The following is a 19,196-nucleotide window of genomic DNA, read 5'->3' as shown; positions in this document are numbered from 1 at the left end:
CTCGTTAATGCGAAGGGAAATTTATGCCTACACCAGCTAATGCACATCCGTTGGCTTAGTTTTGACCAATGCAAAATTTCCCGATGAGGTGCTCAAGATTCGTTCGGAACCTCGTGCGTACAAAAAAAATATGTTATCCCACCAAATTAAGCAATTCAGACTCAACAGAACCATCGAAACTTTCAGTTAGGGCCATCTCAATGAAAAGTGGGTTCCACACTCGAGCTCCATTGAAGTTGAATTCCACAAAGGGGCTCAAGATTAGCCTAGAAGCCTCGGGATCCACAAGAAAGATTCTACTAAACCAAACTCGATATTTTAGAGCTGATGAAACCATCAGAATTGCATTCTGAGGTTGTTTTCCTAATCTTTTGATAAAAGTTAACCGTTCAAGTTTCAAAAGCTCCAAAACACATAAACTTGCACATAATTCAAAACGAACGATCATATGATCGAACTATCAGTCCCAGCAAGTCATAAATGACTTAGGGTCGCTATAGGAACGCTCTAAATGACGAAAAGAAGGCAATAACACAGAAATGACCTGGAGGGCCATTACATTAATAAAGATGGTTCGATGAGGGATTTTCCTCTATTGCTTCTCCTTTCTCTAAACTGACTTAGAAGATGGTTAAATTTCAGTGGTTAGAAGCTTATCAGAAGAGATTTCAGGAGTTTAAAATTCGACTTACTTTAGCCTTAGTTTTGACTTTACTAGAGGGTTTAGATGGGTTTGTGTTTTATTATGATGCTTCCAGGATTGGCCTTGGCTATGTGTTGATGCAACATGGTAAGGTCATAGCTTACGCTTCCAAACAACTTAGAGTTCATAAGAAAAGTTACCAAACTAATGACCTTAATTGATTTGCTAGCAATGGTGTTTTCCTTGAAGATCTGGAGACATTATTTTTATGGTGTTAACGTGGATGTGTTTACATACCATAAGAGCCTTCAGTATGTGTTCAATCAGAAGGAATTGAATCTTTGCCAGAGGAGATGGCTCCAGTTGTTAAAAGACTATGACACAAGCATCTTATGCCATCCATGTAAAGTCAATGTCGTGACAGATGCTCTTTGCAAGTTGTCGATTATCAATGTCATTCATGTTGAGGATGAGGAGAAAGGATCTAATTTGTGATGTTGAAAGGCTGGCTCGTTTAGGGGTTCCTTTGGTGGACTTAACAAATGGAGTTATTATTCAATATGGTTCAGAAGCATCTCTTATGATGAATTTTAAAGTGAAGCCCTATGACGATCCAACCTTAGTTGAACTAAAAGTAGTCCTTAAAAAGACCGTAGAGGTTTTCTCACAAGGGGGAAATGGTGTGCTTCCTTACCAAAACTAGTTGTGTGTTCTAGATGTTGACATATTGAGGTAACAAATTTTAGTAGAAGCTTATAGTTCTCGATATTCTATTCACCAGGGTATTTATGAAAGGACAATAATGTAAAGTATAATTTAAATTATGTCCTCAATTGCTTTTCTTAATAAGTGTGTTAATATGGAATAGAGGGAGTATTTTACTTGCAGATTACCCTTCTTCAGAACTCTATCATGCTCAGCAACCACTTCAAAACGTAATTCTGAAGTGAAACTAATGTGAAATCCGGAATTAGTAGCGACATTCTCAAGGAGTTCGACAATTAAAATGTAAATTTGATTATACTGTCCAATATCTCCAAGAAATCAATGAATAAAGTAAATATTTGAAGGCTGCATGCTTTTACCAACAAGAAAAAAGGAAATAAACTCAACCAAGAGCCTGATCCCCCTAATCCCCACGCCCAGAAGGAGTAGGAAAAATGAAGAAAAACAATGGACGTGTATGACTTCCACTAATCCAAGAAATACACATGGACAAACGTACATATATTTGCCCTTTATTGGCTCCTTATTTGAAATTGGGTGAAAAGAACACCGGCCGACTAATCGTTGAGATATCCAAAACATTAGGGCATACTGTACACCTATTTACGGGAAAAAAACCCAGCAGAACAATGGGAGCAGAGTAGGAATTGAACATCTAACTGTCTTGGCACTCTTACAACCTTTTCTGATTAGGCTTTGCTGATTGGCATTCTTAGGACTGGTTTTTAACTACTCTAACATTGCTATAAAACCGTTTTAGGTCCTTGATAGCTCTTTCCTCAATCTGTATTGAACGTATAGATGAAGGTGTCTCAATTTCTGGTCTGAACCAGCGACTCGGACAACTAGATTCTGATGGTGAGCCTTGACCAGTCATCACAGAGAAGCCAGTAGTTGTTGTCTTTGGACTATGAGAGAGCGCCAATGGCTGCTTCCCCTACAGAAAAAGATTAGGCAGATATAATCTTGTGTAAGTAACAAAAGGCATGTATGGATTAGGGATTCTGAATTCAAGTGCAGTTATAAATTGACCAACATATTAAAACAGATAATTAGCTAGAAACCAGTTGCCAGTACATATTCCTCGGAAATCCTCAAATAGTTCACTTGAGCATTGGGTTCTAAACCTCAAATAAAGTGAAATTTGAAATAAGTTGCTAAGCCAGATACAAAAGAGAACATCGAGGAAATTACATGTAAAAGATGAAGTGGTTGAATGTATTTAAAGATGAAGATAGACAAATTATTTGGGACAAGGATTGTAGTAATCCTATTAGAAACACAAGCAATTTCCAGTTGCCTATTATCACAGATCAAGTAGTTACTCTAGACTAAAGGGCCTTCTTTACCTGTATAGGTAAACAAACAGCAGAATCGACCAGGCATGCAAGACAACTATAACTGGAATACAATGTAGATAAACAGACCTGCTGCAGTTGGATATCCCTGAGAGAGGGACGTAAACGAGGAGGTGTCCCGGAGGCTGCCCAAGGAGGGGTGTTCTTTTCCATATCAGAGACAGATGCTGTTTGTGGCATGGGTATTGGGTTGGACTGTATAAAAGAACTCAACCGTAATTTACCACCACAACTGTCACCAGAGGGATCTTCTACTGGGTCTCTGAGTTTCAACAGCTTTGTATCTATTACTTTGCTCTGCTCATCCTGTATTTCTCGAAGAGATGCAGAGCCTTTCGCAACCTTAGCACCACCCCAAGCAGGGACTTCACTTTTTTGCACAACTGGTGGGGGAACTACAACTTTAGGAACATCATCAAGAGCACCGTTTAGAAACATGGAGAGTCCACCTTTCCTATTTTTCTTTTTTGATGCTACAACTGATGAACTGTTACTATTACAGGTAATTCCAAGGTGCCTCTGGGTGACGGAGGAAGAATCTTTTGCATCTTGATTGGCAGCAGCTCCTTCCAAACCTTTGTGGTCATCCTACAATTGGAAGAGAACTATTAAGAAGCAAAACCCATTCCCCAGCCAAAATCAAGAAGAAAACTAGAGTGCAAAAGTTCAATGACCCAATAAAAGCAGCTTCCATGCATAAAGAGCACTGGGGTTTTGCTGAAATGACTTGTTAGAGACCACAAAAAGACTCATAAGAATACCTCCTCAAACTAGTGGTGATACACTTTTAAGTCAAATAACCAGATTCCTAATTTACTAGACTTTGAAAAGTAGTTATATAGCAGCTCCTCAATATAAAATATAAAACTGAAAAGGGTCCAAAATAACAGAGGAAAGTCATGACTGCAGTTTGTTACTGCACTTTGTTACTGTTTTTCTTTTAAATACACTTCACATTAATGTACTGAACACATGTTTCATCAGCAAAATCATCCTTTACCTTTTACAAAATGCCCTTAAACTATGTGAAATGAACAAAACTGCCCTCAGTTGATAGTTTGGTCCAAAAATGCCCCTAGTTGTCAATAGTCGGAAAAAAACATGCCCTTGTCGTCAATAATTTGGTCCAAGAATACCCTTATTGTTACTTAATGGGTCAAAAATGTCCTTTTCCAAATAAATATATCATTTATTTTCTTTTTAAACATGTATTTTCCTGATAATGATTTTTTTAATTAGAAAATATTTATCCTGGTTCAATTTGGAAAAGATTAAGAAATAAAAATATTTTCTATTTATTAGAAATTTTTTATCGTTATCTAAATGAAGATTAATGACGGGATTACTATGATCTTATATATACAATCTATATTCATATAAAAGGGTACATGGAGTTGGTCTATTTTAATTGTTAAAATGAGATTAAGAAGAAAAAAGATTATTCCATCCTTATTTATTAGTTAAAAGTGATTCTTAAAGGAAAGAAACAAGAATAGTGTTCTTTAAAAGTAATATTTTTATTGGAATGCCCACATAGTAACCCCGTCATTAATTTTCATTTAGATAACAATAAAAAAATTCTCATAAAATAGAAAATATTTTTATTTCTAAATCTTTTCTAAATTGAAATGGGATAAACAATTTTTAATTAAAAAATCATCATTAGGAAAAGAATGTTTCAAAAAGAAAAATTGTTGGAAAAGGGAGCATTTTTGACCCATTAAGTAACAATAAGGGCATCTTTAGACCAAACTATTGATGACAAGGGTATTTATGGATTAAACTACCAACTGAGGGCATTTTTGATCATTTCACATAGTTTAAGGGCATTTTTTACCCTTTTTCGAATAAAAAATATACAAATACATAAGCAAACCAGGCTGTGTTGTAACCAATAATCTGACACTATCAAGTATCAACCTGATCATCTTAAGATAATAAAAGATATTTCACACTTTTCACTCTTCAGCACATCATTACCCTTCCACATATTAAAATGAAAAACCTTAAAACATGGATGATACTTTTTAATTGGTTCAACAGGACATGGAACATAGTTTACTGTCTTCCACACCAAGGGATTGAACAAATACAAAAGGATAAAACCTCACCTCGTACTGGACTTCAGGAATTTGAACACTCGAGACACCCTTTCTGGGGCTGGGTTCAGCACTTTCACATTGACTGGATGCTACCTCAATTGGTGCTGCCTTTTGTTTGCTCTTTCTGCTTTGCTTCTTAGGTACATCCACTTTATTGCTCCCTTTTCCATCAGCAAGAACAGAGGATGATACTGTTGATTGGACCGTTTCTACAGGGACACCAAGCTCAGCAAGTGACTTCTCCAATGCTGACTTTGTCTGAAGCTTAGCAATTTGCTGGTTATCAAGAGTCTGCCCCTTGAATCGCTTCTCTTCAAGCATCTCAATCTGCTGCAACTTCTTCCTCAATGCTCGTACTTGTTTCAGAACCCCTTCTTTAATTTCATCAGACTGTAGGAAGTTATCTAATCTCTGGTCTCTCACTTGTCTCAAAATTGGCCTGCTTGTACAGTTGCCACGTGTTCTAAGTGCCTCAATTTTTTCATTATCCTCTTCACTGTCTATAATGGTAGGGAAGGGGGCAGTAGGAGTTGGAAGCCGGCGATAACTCCAGGGTTCAGATGACTTCATATCCCACACTTTCTCAAGCATGATCAATACATCAAGTGAAGTGCTTGCAACTGCATGGCCCGAGACTGTAAATATATAATCAAGATTGCGGATTGCAATATCCTGCAAGAAAAATCCACATAGCTTCGGTAAGTGCTGCCCATAAAAATAGTCTTGAATGATAAGTAATGTAGGAAGCACCTGTAACCTACTAACGAGCCCGGCAGCAAATAACAAATCTCGGCACACTAATGCATGTAAGATTGTAAAATAAAAAGAAGAAAAGGTTAAAAAAGTTAATCAAAGATTGTCCAGAATCTAAAGACTAAAAATTGTCACGAATAGACAGTTGATAAAGAAATTGGGCTCAATTACCACTTCATTTGTATTTATATCATGTTTTACAGCCAAGTACAATCCACCATCAAATTTGAAGTCAAAAGCATAACAATTAAAAGTGAGCTGCGCATCTAACAAAAAACAATATGCAGTAAGACAAGAGTTGATAAGACAACAGGTTTTAACCTTTTCTTGAAGGCAGTCCATAGTTTACTTCAAAAGAAGCCTTTCCAACTAAGTGACGGAAAGATTGAAAGAAAGGTAGGATAGTAAGCAGATCTAATATAACCTTTTTTGGGGGCTTCCCCTCCACTTCCCTACCCACAAACTCTTTTGAGTCAGATGGCATTGACAAATCTGTCTCCCAGTGAACAAATCATGAATCGGTCATGACTCTTAAAACATGTAGACTTTCAAGCAGTTTTGTTCAGAAACGACAGAGAACCAATACTCTACCACACATGGCTCTAGAAGCAGACAAAGAGAAGCAAGAAGAAGAAGAACTTTTAGAAGTAAGAGCCAAACCTATAGTCTCATTTTGTTTAATCTTTTAATAGAAACAACCAATGGTTAATTATATTGGAGAACAAGCACCTAACCCTGAATCTTTTAGCAAATAGAACTATAGAAAATACTGGCGAGAGTTTAGAAAATGCTACTACTATAATTGCTATTTACTCTATCATTAACATTCTAACTTTATAATTCCTGAACCTTATTACTACATCATAACCTCTCTTTAACAAAAGATCACAGAATAAGCACACAGAGGGAGTCAACAAGAAAATACCTCACAGTGTTTCCTTAGATCTTCTGCGCCTAGTGAATCGGAAATTTCTAGCAGTTGAATAGAATTCCGTGGCTCCAACAAATGCTCGGCAGTCACCTTCTCACAAAGGCTCTTTAAGGTTGGTGCAGTCTTGTTTTTGGCATCGTCTTTTTCTGAGATATAGGAAACTTCCTCTGACTCAACCTCATCAAACATAAATCCCTCATTGAGTTCATTTGTATCACTTTTCATCTTCTGCTTGAGTATAGAATGATTATTGGACATATTAGGTGGGTAACCAGGATGATATAGAGAAGTGATAATCAACAAATGGGTCTCCCCAACGGAAATTGAAGTTGCCTTTTTAACCCCATGTAACCGAGTTAAAGTAGGAGGTTTCTCCTTTCCTTTCTTCCCATCCCACATATACGCATCACCTGTCACAGTAACCGCAGCTGTCCAATATTTCCCAGCAGAGATGCATGCTACATTTGTACCACATAGTGAATATAACTACAAATAATTAAGATATGTTAGACATTATTCATGCAGTGATATAAACAGTATACACAACATAGACAGAAGCTAAAACCTGTTGACAACGCAGATCAGGATCAGATGACACCCAGTAAAATAATGTGCCGTCCTCTGTAAGAGCCACACTATGTGTATTCCCAGCAGCTATTGCAACCACATGAAGACGTTCCTTACGATGAAACTTCATTGGGATGTTGCCCATCTTTTTTAGGAACCGCCCAATCACAACTCTCTTTGGAGTAACAAGCCGGTGACCCCAAGTGAAAACCTCTCCATCAGATCCAAGAACAATTGTATGATACTTAGCTGCAGCAACTCCAACAAAGGCCTTTCCCTTCAGATACTCAACTACCCTTGGAGCATAGTTAGAAGCGGAGTTAGATGTTCCATAGCCTAGCTGACCCTCCTTATTGCATCCCCAAGTGAAAACCTCACCCAAGTCAGAAACTACAACAGTGTGCTTGTTTGCTGCAGCTAGAGCAACTACTTTTGATCTCAGTGAACTCACTCTACGAGGTGTAGGTTGAGAGTCTACAGAAGTATACCCAAGTTGACCCTCTGTGCATCATCACTAAATGAATCAATATGCAGTAGGCATAAAGCCAAAAACACATTAACTGCAAGGACACTTGACCAGTTCATATGCACTAAATTACAACCAACAAGGAAGCATGACAATTTTAATACACCTAATAACATCAAGGAAATAAGCATTTGAAACAATATTAACTGCTCGGGATAACTGAAAGTGTTGGTAAATATGGCAATGTGAATATCAGGAAAGCATTTACCTCTGTTGGAACCCCAAGTGAAAACTTCTCCAGCCTCTGTTGCAATAACAGTGTGATGTTTAGCTGCAACGACAGCTTTCACTCGACGAGCCCCTAAACCGCAGATCACCCTCCGTGGAGTTATTACAGCAGCTTGGCCACTGGAAGAAGAGGAAAGAATATACATTAACACACACACTTGAAGCTTGAAACCATAAAGGAAACTAACTATGAACCTATACTGCTTTCATGAGAAAGTCTAAGTAGCAGAGTTGAAGAACAGAAAACAATAGAACACAAAATAATCACATTAAAACATTTAGGATTTTTTAAAAAATAATCACTCCATTTCAATTTTTTTAATCAGGAGTCAGTCCATTTCATTTAAGTGTCTTAGTTTACCTAAGCATGGAGTTCAGGAAAATGAAGGAGATTTGAGAATCTTGTGGTCTTAACTAAAGATGTGTGTAATGTACCAAAAGGCTGATTGAATCTCGCGGTACGAAATATGCGATGTAGAATATTAGATTTAATTAGTTACTAAATATAAAAAGAGACATTATTTTTCTTAACTGACGAAAAAGGAAAGTAAGATATTTACATTGAAACAGAGGGAGTACTAATTTGCCAAATGTCTTGCAAAATACAGATATATACTACGTCCCTCTATAAAAACAGAAAAAATACATTGCTGGATTGTTCTGGACAATCAAAAACATTCCTCTTATTCAGGTTACCTATGTATATCAAAGTCAGGGTGCCCAAGACGGCCGCCTCTTCCAAAACCCCAAGTATAGAGTTCTCCACGGGCAGTAACGGCGGCACTATGAAATTTTGCGGCAGAAACCAACTTGATGACTGATCCATGGAGAGAATCAACTTTACAGGGTAACTTTTGAATGTGTGCGTTTCCAGTCCCTAGTTGATAATTCACACCACTGCCCCAACTGAAAACCTCCGTAGCAGCTAAAAGGAAAAAAAACATGCAAAAGACAAAGAAAGTCAACCTATCCACTCCTAAAAGAATCATCAAGAGTTACAGAAATTGAAGAGTCTTCACATCCACCTGAATTATTCTTTTCAATGCCCTGTAAATCAGGTCCTGACAACAAATCAATGGGAGTCCTAGATTTCGTATCTTCCAGAGTGATAGAAGCACCAGACTGGAGAAGGATGCTAGCAACAGCAAGATGACCAAAATGCAGGGCGCGATGAAGGCTACTCCATCCTGATTCCCCATCCTGATAAGCTAAACATAGACTTCATAAGACAAATGTACATCAAGCTTTCTAAACAGACGAGATTAAATTGAAAAATTGACATCTTCAGCAATAGATAACCATTACTTTCAAGGTCAGGGGTCCATAACCATTGTACTTTACCGCTAAGAATTACTGCACAACTGGAAGTTAACCATTGTACTATACTGCTAAGAATTACTGCACAACTGGAAGTTCCAGTTGTGCAGTAATTCTTAGAGGTATAGTACAATGGTTATGGATTGTGACATATTTTTCTCTTCCAACTTGTCAGGATACAAACTAGATACAACATTGAGGACCATGCCATTTGGTTGTGTGCTCAATAAGTCCCTACAATCTTTCAAGTAACATTGATTTTCACACATGCCATAGAAAATACAGTTTTTTTTTCATTTTTCACCCCTACTAGTAGCTTATCTGAACAAATCCCCAAGTCAGACATCAACACAAAACACATGGTTGGTACGATACACCAAATAGCACTCCACAGTTAGCAACTCAACATTACATTGGCGTTCTAGTGAACACTTAAAAAAGACAAAAACACCACAGCCAGAGTATTTATCAAAGAACCATCAAAGGTAAAACAGAGTTGACAAATTAGCCATATGAGAAGAAGCGTACTAAAAACAAATAATCAAATAACTAAGCCTTGAATACATTGATGTTTTAGAGTGTTGTCCACTACATCTAAGAAACAGGCCAATGTTAACCAAAGAGTGAGAAACAAAGGGGAAAAAATGTAAGTAATTACTCACCCTATCACGTGACGGCTAAAACTAAGAGAGCAACAAGTCAGCATGCAAGTATAAATGACATCATAAAATTGAGATGAGAGAAGGATCAGAAGACTAACACACCCTAGCATTAGGATCTGCACCAGCAGCAAGGAGCCTCTTAACAATTGGGATGTGATTTCTCCAGGTTGCAATATGAAGAGGTGTAAGGCCAAAGTCATTCCTAAAATTGATATTTCCTCCACTCTTCTTGAGGAATGCCAAAGAAGAATCAACATCAGCTACAGACCCGTCTTGTACTGCAGCCCACAGATCTTTGGAGAATCCATTGAATGAAACTTTCCTAGCAGGAATGTGTTGCTTCTGGCATGATAAATGAACTACTTCCTCCATTAGGTGATAATTGATATAAGTTGGTCTCTATCTTTTGGATCACTTATAAAGTTAGCAGCTGTCACTACCACTCACGACAGCAAAAAAAACCTTTTGCCAAAATAATAAGCTAGTGAATATAACGTTCAAAGTTCTTCAAAGTTAGTATTTCAGAGTCTTCAGAAAATGAAATCAAGACATCTTGAACTTGTCGTACAACACGCTAAATCAATGTAGTCTTTAGAAAGACATCTCCATCCACGCCTCCCACATGAATGAATATACACCATAAAATAGTCCTTGGTATAGCCTGTCAAAGAAAATACCGAAATAAGAATTTCCAGATTCTTTGACAGAGAATATAAGGCACATAGCATGACCATCTTGGAGAAGAAGACAAATAATATTTGCAATGAAACATGTGTGTGAGTGTGTATGTGAGATAGAGAGAAAGAGAGCAATCAGAAACACAAATAATTGTTTTACATCAGCCGGCAAAACTAGACAACAAAGAGATAGAGAAACACAGAAAATAGAGGGAGTTGAAAAACACAAAAGCAAAGCAATTCAACTTCCCAAGATCTATTTTTTTTTTAAACAAGCTACATTTGCAACCTTTCTTTTCTTATAAAACAAACAATGTCTGAATTATAAATGGTGTACATCTCAGGCCTAACAATTTTAGGTCATCTAAACCAGTATTCTTCTTCGTAAATCATAACATCATTTGCACTCATCACATCAAACTAAATGATCCTAATCTGAATAAGGTATTCCCTCATGATAGCGTACATGCTTATTCTTAATGTCTATCTCATTAGTCCAAATAATCAAATCCACATTGTAAATAAACAAATACTTCTTTTTAATAAAATACAACTCTATAATGTTCTGATTGATGGTCAGGTAGGAGAGATGAGCGTTTAAACGTGTACAAAATGTAATACAAATAGGCAAAACAGATATTTGAACATAAAAAGTAGAAATATCCTTTGAGGAGATACTTCCGCCAACCCCCCCCCCCCCCCAACCCCCAAAAGTGCCCAGTCGAACCCACAGTAAGTGTAGGGTAAAATTAACCCAAGCTGAGGAATTCTCCGCCATTTCAGAATGTCTCACTTTTGCAATACAAACAAAAAGTCAATCTCTAAGCAGCACATCAGAACATACAGATTGCTACATACAAGAATTTGGATCAGAACCCATCATCACCCTCCAAACAAAAAAAAAACACGAAAAAAGGAAACTTGACCAGTAAAGCAAGGGATAGACTAAACATTCAAAATGGCACTGCCCACCATGCCAAAATCAAATCTTTCTCAAATTCACCAACTGGACAGTCCAAGAATAACAAAGATTGGTGGCAAAAGAAAACCCAGATCAAAATTGATGAAGATGTGCAACAAAAGCGTCACCTTTGACTGGTTGGATGAAAACAGGAAAGGTTCCGAATTAGCAAAAACTCTCCTCTCTCTTCTCTCTTCAAATATGGATAACTATATTAAAGTTGTGGAGGTGATCAACAGTGTGAAAGATTTTACATTTTTTTTTTGTTTTAGAGAGAAGAGAGAGGAAGAAGAAGCAGAGAATATACCCTAATAGAACCCAATAATATGAAGAGAGAAAAAAAGACAAAGGGAAGAGTTTTGAAGAGAAATCCGATGCATTTGTTGGGTGATATGGTAAATGGGATTGTAAACACAGACGATAGTGCCCTTCGATTTTAGCTTATATTACGATATTTAGTAGGCTTTTGGTCATTCCATATCATATCATTATATGAAATCGTGAGATGAAATCAATGTTTGAATATGTGATTTCATATTCTTCAAAAATACTGATTTGGAAATTTCATATCATGATTTGGAATTTTTTATAATATAAAAATTGATTCACAAGTTTATATTTTATTAAAAACAACTCATATTTATATCTATTGACCATTTATTTCATATGTAATAAAATTTAGGCTAAAATCATCGACGACCCCTTAGAGTTGTCCGCATAATTCACTTAGACATCATTTCTTAGGTTTGTTCCAATTGAACACCTTTATTAGTTAAAAAATATACCTATCAAACATTTTCTGACAATCAACTAAAAATAGAGAGTGTGTGTCACACACTCGCGAATGATGTCGCATAGTAACCAATAAAAAAAGACATTTGGCATTGGGCCCATAATAACAATTCAAAAATAACTTAGAAAGAAAAATAGAATAAAAATTTATTGTAAATATATTTATGTGGATGTCCATAAGTTCAAGGTGTAATTACACCATAGTGTATAGTAACTCCCACACCTCCATGACCTTCTCCCTTGATATTCCTCCATTACTTATATGATTAATGTCTCCATAACTTTCATGGTTAATTTCATGTTTATGACTAACCCTTTTGTATGCCTCTATGTAATACTATAAACGGTAAAGGGTCTAAAATACCCTCAAACTATTAGAAATAATATAAAACTACCCTTCATCTCCCTTTTAACTCCCAAATACCCTTAACATCTACCTTTGGTTCCAATATTGACTATTTTTTTAATGGCCACTCATTTAAATGAATTTAATTGTTTCCTTAAATATGTGGTGATATTTTATTGGTCACATTTTAAATAACCTAAATTAATTTACAAACTCACAAACTCCTAATTTGACCCGCCCAAATCATATCCACCCGATCCACATTAACTTAAACTCCACTGAACCCATTTTCGTTCTTTTTTGCTCTGTAACTCATCTTCCTAAGCGTCAAGAATTTCATGAATAGTTTGTCAATTAGGTGAAGAATCTCATTTTACCCAACAACTTATATAGCAGTTGAACAATAGCAATTAAAAGAAATTAAATGGTTAACACTTATGCCATCATTGCTGCTCATGATGGCTATATCTATACCTTTCGAACCACCACTATTGGAGTTTTCAGAACCTAAGTTGGGTTTGTTGACTCCTCTAATTTTCAGAGAAGTCGCTAGAAAGTTCACCGACGACGGGTGTTGAAGTTGCAGAAGATGGGATGGTGGTGTTAGACTTATGAATTGTTCTCCTATAACCGTAAACTCACCGGTAGATCAAAAAATGAAATTAGCTAAGACGAGTGAAAGTGACAACTAATAAAAATGAAATATGGTAAAAAAATTAGGAGGAGATGGATGAAGTATGTCTTTTATATAAAGTCTCTTCATAGTTTTTTATAATGGAAAAAATGGAGAATTTGGATATGTTTGGTTAAGTTAATATGGATCGGGTGAGTATGATTTGGATGGGTCTAATTAGAAATGGATCGATTTATAAATTAATTTAGATTATTTAAAATGTGACCAATACAATATCGCCACGTATTTAAGGAATTGATTAAATTTATTTAAATGAGTGATTGTTAAAAATATGGTCAATATTGGACCAAAGGTGGATGTCAAGGGTATTTGGGAGCTAATAGGTGGATAACGGGTAGTTTTATACGATTTTTAATAGCTTGAGGATATTTTAGGCCCTTTTCCGTACACTAAATAGAGGCATTAGAGTTCATACTGGATACACTTGAATACTTGGAAGAATAAGACTAGCTTGGATCTCTTGTCTCCCTATTTCTGTTGCTTTCATCTTCTATATTTCTTGTCTTATTTTGCTTTAATTTTATAACATGTTATCTACACGAATCTCTAAACTCATTTCAATATCATCTCCGAATAGAGTTCAATTTGATTCCGTAAGTGGTGACCAATTTGATTTAGCAAGTGGTGACCAATTGATGAAAAAAAAAGGTAAGTTATTAGTATTGTTGAGATTGCGTTATTTTCTTTTTGTAACAAGGTGAATGATTAATCCTATTGTTACTATGTCTTTTTTTTCACTTATGACTATATATACTTTCTTTTGTATGTGAAACTTATTATATATTTTAGTTATGATTATGCTCATTGTTTTGTTATTACATAAGGTTTTAATTTATTTTGTTTTGTGTGTGAAATATTTTGGGTTCACATGAAAATTGAAAAAAGATGGTGGTAGTGAGCAGTTTTATTTTATTGTAGTTGGAATTATTATTATTTTTTAGTGTGCAATTAATTTTTTTAGTGTACAATTGATTCCTTGATTTATAACGGTATTTCACTAACTTAATTATTGTACACTAAACATAATATAATACAATACTATACACAACTCTTTCTTTTGATAAGTTTAAGATATTAGTACATACTTTGTTGAGAATATTTTTATTGTGTTTCTTTTTTTCTATATTTAATTGTGCATGTTAATCACAAAGTGATAATATTTTTTTAAGGCTCACCGGTGAGTCCTATTATATTTGGCTTGTTATGTCATTGATTGAGGGTAATACGAAGGATTCAAGTCCTATCGCACAAGAGGGTAATACATCGGGTGAGAGTCTTGGTACATCATGATAATAAAATGTTGGGGTTGGATCACAAAAAATAATGACTTGAAACGTCTTTTTATGGGTAAGACGTTGGGTTTAAGTCCCAACGCAATATAATGACGATGTAGTAATGACTGAGCAAATTATTAAGCTTTTGATAAAAGTCATGAAATACACCCAGTTGATTTGCTCCATTCCCTTATGTGAATGTGGTACCAGTGCATATTATGTTTGGAATATGACAAGTGATTGAATATATGAATATGAGTGTGGTCAAATGTTAATGGTCATCATTATGATAATTAAAAGGAAACATTATGGGTTCTTAATTAAGATGATCCTTCAAAATGTGAAGTTAACTTTTACCATCAAAGTTGTATTAAAGGTTATTGGCCATGTTATTGTTAGTGTAAGTCCAATTTGAAAAGTTTTATAAATCCTCCATCAAATTAAAAGAAAAAAAAAAAAAAGTGAAAGTATTTTTTATCTTTCAAGGTGATGATGAGGTGGGACATGTAAATATACCAAATATCAAGATGTGACAATGAGCTTATAATGAAAAACTTATGGAGTATGTATAAATGGATATAGTCAACTCCTTAAAGAGATTATGACTTATAATAAGCATTGTGAATGCTTATTCATTCTTGAAAGTGAATGTGATAAAACTAAAGATAAGAACATGATCATGTATGGTTGGATAAATGTCATCAGGAGGTTTGAGAAAATAAAAAAAAATATAATTTGACATAAATGGTCATTTAGTCATGTGCTTTGAGTACATCACAAATATTGAAATACATTTTATTATGAACCACTAAAGGGCAAAAAGAAAGAAATAATTATTTCCTATAAAGGTTGTAGTCATGACCAAAATAAATATTATTGTGTGGCAACACAAATTGGACATTGATTGTCAAGAAACAAGTCTTGTATGTAATAATTTTAACCATGAAAAATAAGAATAATTTTCTCCTTGATGAAGATGATCACCATATGAATGATGTTGTGAAATTTATGGTAGTACAAAAAATTAATTGAGAGATCAGAAATGGCTAATTTGTTACTATTCAAAGAAATGAAATTGTTCATGATATTGAGGTTGTAGTAAATCTGAAATGAAACTTTTTAAGTTTCGGAGGAATGAAAAGAAAATTATTATATTGAGACTATAAATTATGGGAAGACTTAATATCTTCATATTACTACAATTGAAGCGGGTTATAAATATTTACGTAAAAGATTATCCATTTTATCCTCTTGTTTGTTGTATACAAATATGAGCATAATGACGAAATCACATGGAAAAGTAAACTAGAAGTTTACTAGAATAGATATCAATTGGCATACTCGATTGACCATTTCGATTCAAATGTGATGCAAAAGAAATTAAGATTTCACGTGGCTATATGTTGAAGAAATAAAAGATTCTTCGAGAATTAAATTTTGATGCTTGTTCTCATGATAAAATGATCATTGTACCAGCTAAGATTGAGATTGTATACCCTAAAATTATTTGAAACATATAAAAAGGTGAGTATAAACCCGTTCACCTGCCACATGAACCAATTACTATTATGATTTAATAGATGCATCTATGGTATGATCACATGTGCATTTGTATCAACTTACAAATTGATTTTTGTCAGGTTGTTTGCTCAAATTGTTAAATTAAAAACACAGTTCCAAACTATAAAATTATGTTGATAATGCTGGTTGGTTTAGCAAAAATTGTATGCCTCCAATTAAAGCTAGACCATTGATTATGAGAATAAATCTCTCAAATAAAATTTTGTATGAGATGAGTTTATTTAACATGTACACATCAACCCAACAAGGTTCTTCCATCACAATTGGTTCAGGGCCAAGAACCAAATAATTTCCATCTAAATATTTGATGTGTACATATACGATTTTATTGCTCCACCATGCACAAAGATGGATCCCCAAATGAGGTTGGGGGAAAATGTTAGATTTCCTAATATTAGGGGGAGATATGTTTAGCAACTAAAAATTATGTGTGAGGTGAATTATCTAGATCCATGTTAAAAAATGTGAACTTGAAGTTCAAAAGATAATTATTTTGCAAAATGTTGTAAATAATTTGCCAGATGTATTTACTGACTCAATATTTTAATTAAGTTATAAATTATCCAATAAATAATCGTTGAAGGACAGTGTTTATGGTACTCCAGAAGCGTGATAGACCAATCGATTCCAAACGTAAACTTCTTGAGGAAGGAGAGGAGAACATTATCAAAATGGTCATGATAATGAGGTAAATTGTTTGAAAGAGCACTATGACATAACACTTTATAAAACCTCGGCAAAGGTTCAAATACCTGAAATGATGAAAAATGAAGAGATCTCAATAAGTTATGTCATATTGTAATCGAGTCAAAATAATCGTCGACGATATCTGTGATATAATGTGGCGCTCAACATTACAAATGGTAATGAGGATCTTGTAAACAATTGGCCAATAAAATACTCAATTCAAGTATATTTTATTTCACTTGAAAAGTGATGTTTTGAACTTGCAGCCCCATAGATTAAGGTAATAATGTCAGTGGGGTATAAATGAATTAGTATGGCAAAAGTATAATTGTAAGATTTAAAGTACGAATTGTACCTTGGAACATAAAAAATTATCGCAAAAGTCCAGACATTATTGTACAGAGATATGTTCTACCGTGGTGAATGCAATGAGGTTTCTTTCAAACTATCAATAGATGAAATACTTGAATTTGTATAATGAAATCGTTGTCATTTCTAGCTATACAGTGAAGGTTCTATGAAAATCTTTGAAGGATCTAAAAGATTTTAAAGTGATTCCATTAAATAGTACCCCACTGGTTGTGAGATCACTTAACATAAAAAAAATCAATTTCAATCTTATGAAAATGTTTTGCACATATTATGTGTTAGTGCAGTTGATGCACTTATTTTTCATGCTATTATTATTATTCATGAGACAATATTTTTATTAATGTGCAAAAAAGAGATAATCCACTTGGAGATATTTGATTCGTATCAAATTGCTATTAATATAGTATTTCTAACCAATATTACCAAGGTTCTATTGGTTATATATGTCATGCCCCGAGCTTACACCCTGGACGTGGCTGATACTCAAGAATCATTGTTAGCCCAAAGCGAACCCTTGGCCTGATTCAACTCTCAGCGGAAGACTTACTCAACATAAGATGAAATAAAATGTAAACTTTAACTCAAAATCACAAAAGATAATCTCAGAATATTTTAGAAATAAAACATTCAAACTGGCCTCAAGGGCAACTCAAGTCTAGAACATAACAACTGAAATGAACAAGACTCATGAACTACTGTCTATCTATCTATGAAGCCTCTAATACTATGAGGTATTTCGGGACAAGACCACCGATCATCCTAACAAATTGAATAACATAAAATAAATGAGGGATCCTCCGGATGCAAGGAGGCTCACTAAAAAACTCTGGAACTCGATTGGATCAACGAAACGCTGGTTGATGATCCTGGTTACCTGTATCTGTATCATGAAAGATGCAGGTCAAATGACATCAATACATGGAATTTACAAGCATGTAGTGGGAATACTGAACATAATCTGCAAGCTTGAACTGATAAAAAAAAGCATACTCACCTCGACTTTACTCTACTTAAGAACTACTCATGGATACTCAACTCAATGCAATATAAAACGACGATAAACGTGCAGTTTATATAAAGCATGTAAAACAGTAATAACAACTCAATGTATTTAAAAATACAATAATAACTCAGTTTGTATATAAAAATACAAAATACTCTGTTTGGGAGATTCTCTAACCGACAACCATCATTATGAGCTATATGATGATACATCGTCTAGCTCACGCTATCAGAACTGTCCTATACTTTACCGGGGGTATAGAACTCCTCAACTAAGTGGATCCACTAGTCTACGCTTAAAAAGCAATAAAGAATCATCTAAAAAGTATGACCCTTTCTACCCACGTTGGCTACATGGTTTGTGGGGGCTGTGAGTTGTTAGGACTCTCCCCCACATCAATGCTCAATACTACTCCCAAAAATATAACTTAGCTCATTATGTTTTAAAGAAAACATTTTCTCTTCCTCAACTTTGAGATTATTACTCAAAAAGTTTCTCTAAAAAGAGATAGTACTTAAAACTGCTCATGAACTCTTTTGGAAATCGGTGTTTCCTCTCATCTTAAATGTAAAAACATTTGCTCTTGAGAATACTTAGTTCCCATATATCATTTTAAAGAAAATGAACTCAACTCTACTTGTCCTCAACTCAAATGTTCAAGTGTTAAAACAAGTTTTAAAAGATTGTAAAAAGACTTCTCAAAATGACTCGAAAGAACTCTCAAGACTTAATTCTTAAATCTACCTTTAATTTGAATTATGAATTCAAGGTTATGATTTATGATATGAAGGATATCATGATGATTAAATGAATTTTAGATAGTTAATAATGAGAAATGATCGAAAAACACTGTTTAGAGATGAAGTCCGCGAAGCGGAGATGAATTATAATATTTGGTCGGAAAATAATTTTTGAAACAGTGGAGTCCGCGTTCTCTCCGTGACGCAGAGAGAGAAATTTCTCTCTGGGGGAGCAAGCCCGCGACGTAGACTTGGG

The 19,196-nt window shown here is 34.9% G+C and overlaps 1 protein-coding gene across 3 annotated transcripts; it reads right to left on the bottom strand.

Moving 5' to 3' along the window:
- Positions 1 to 1,800: 1,800 nt before the first annotated feature.
- On the bottom strand, positions 1,801 to 11,776 carry LOC125815713 (uncharacterized). Of its 3 annotated transcripts, none has more exons than XM_049495627.1 (10): positions 11,580 to 11,776; positions 9,916 to 10,474; positions 8,860 to 9,034; positions 8,531 to 8,759; positions 7,815 to 7,954; positions 7,079 to 7,581; positions 6,508 to 6,999; positions 4,839 to 5,501; positions 2,797 to 3,315; positions 1,801 to 2,306 (listed from the first exon to the last, which is right to left on the bottom strand). In XM_049495627.1, the coding sequence occupies exons 2-10, from the start codon at positions 10,183 to 10,185 to the stop codon at positions 2,082 to 2,084; spliced, it is 3,216 nt and encodes a 1,071-aa protein (XP_049351584.1). In that variant the 5' UTR covers positions 10,186 to 10,474; positions 11,580 to 11,776; the 3' UTR covers positions 1,801 to 2,081. The 3 variants fall into 3 exon arrangements, with proteins under 3 accessions (XP_049351584.1, XP_049352251.1, XP_049352800.1); XM_049496294.1 differs by having other exon boundaries at positions 11,463 to 11,774; XM_049496843.1 differs by lacking the exon at positions 11,580 to 11,776 and adding an exon at positions 11,494 to 11,512.
- Positions 11,777 to 19,196: the final 7,420 nt, after the last annotated feature.

The sequence above is a fragment of the Solanum verrucosum genome, unplaced genomic scaffold, assembly GCF_900185275.1.
Source record: "Solanum verrucosum unplaced genomic scaffold, falcon-dt-bn FXZP01001304.1, whole genome shotgun sequence".
NCBI lineage: Eukaryota > Viridiplantae > Streptophyta > Magnoliopsida > Solanales > Solanaceae > Solanum > Solanum verrucosum.
Note: the sequence above shows the minus strand (reverse complement) of the source record. Positions and strands in the feature narration are given on the sequence as shown.

Excerpts from the sequence above, each read along its gene's own strand:
- LOC125815713 (XM_049495627.1), bottom strand. The coding sequence starts at position 10,185 with ATGGAGGAAGTAGTTCATTTATCATGCCAGAAGCAACACATTCCTGCT. Across the intron at positions 7,955-8,530 it reads CCTGACTTTGATATACATAG|TGGCCAAGCTGCTGTAATAA; the intron begins GTAACCTGAATA and ends CTCTTCTTCCAG. Across the intron at positions 2,307-2,796 it reads GGGATATCCAACTGCAGCAG|GGGAAGCAGCCATTGGCGCT; the intron begins GTCTGTTTATCT and ends CTTTTTCTGTAG.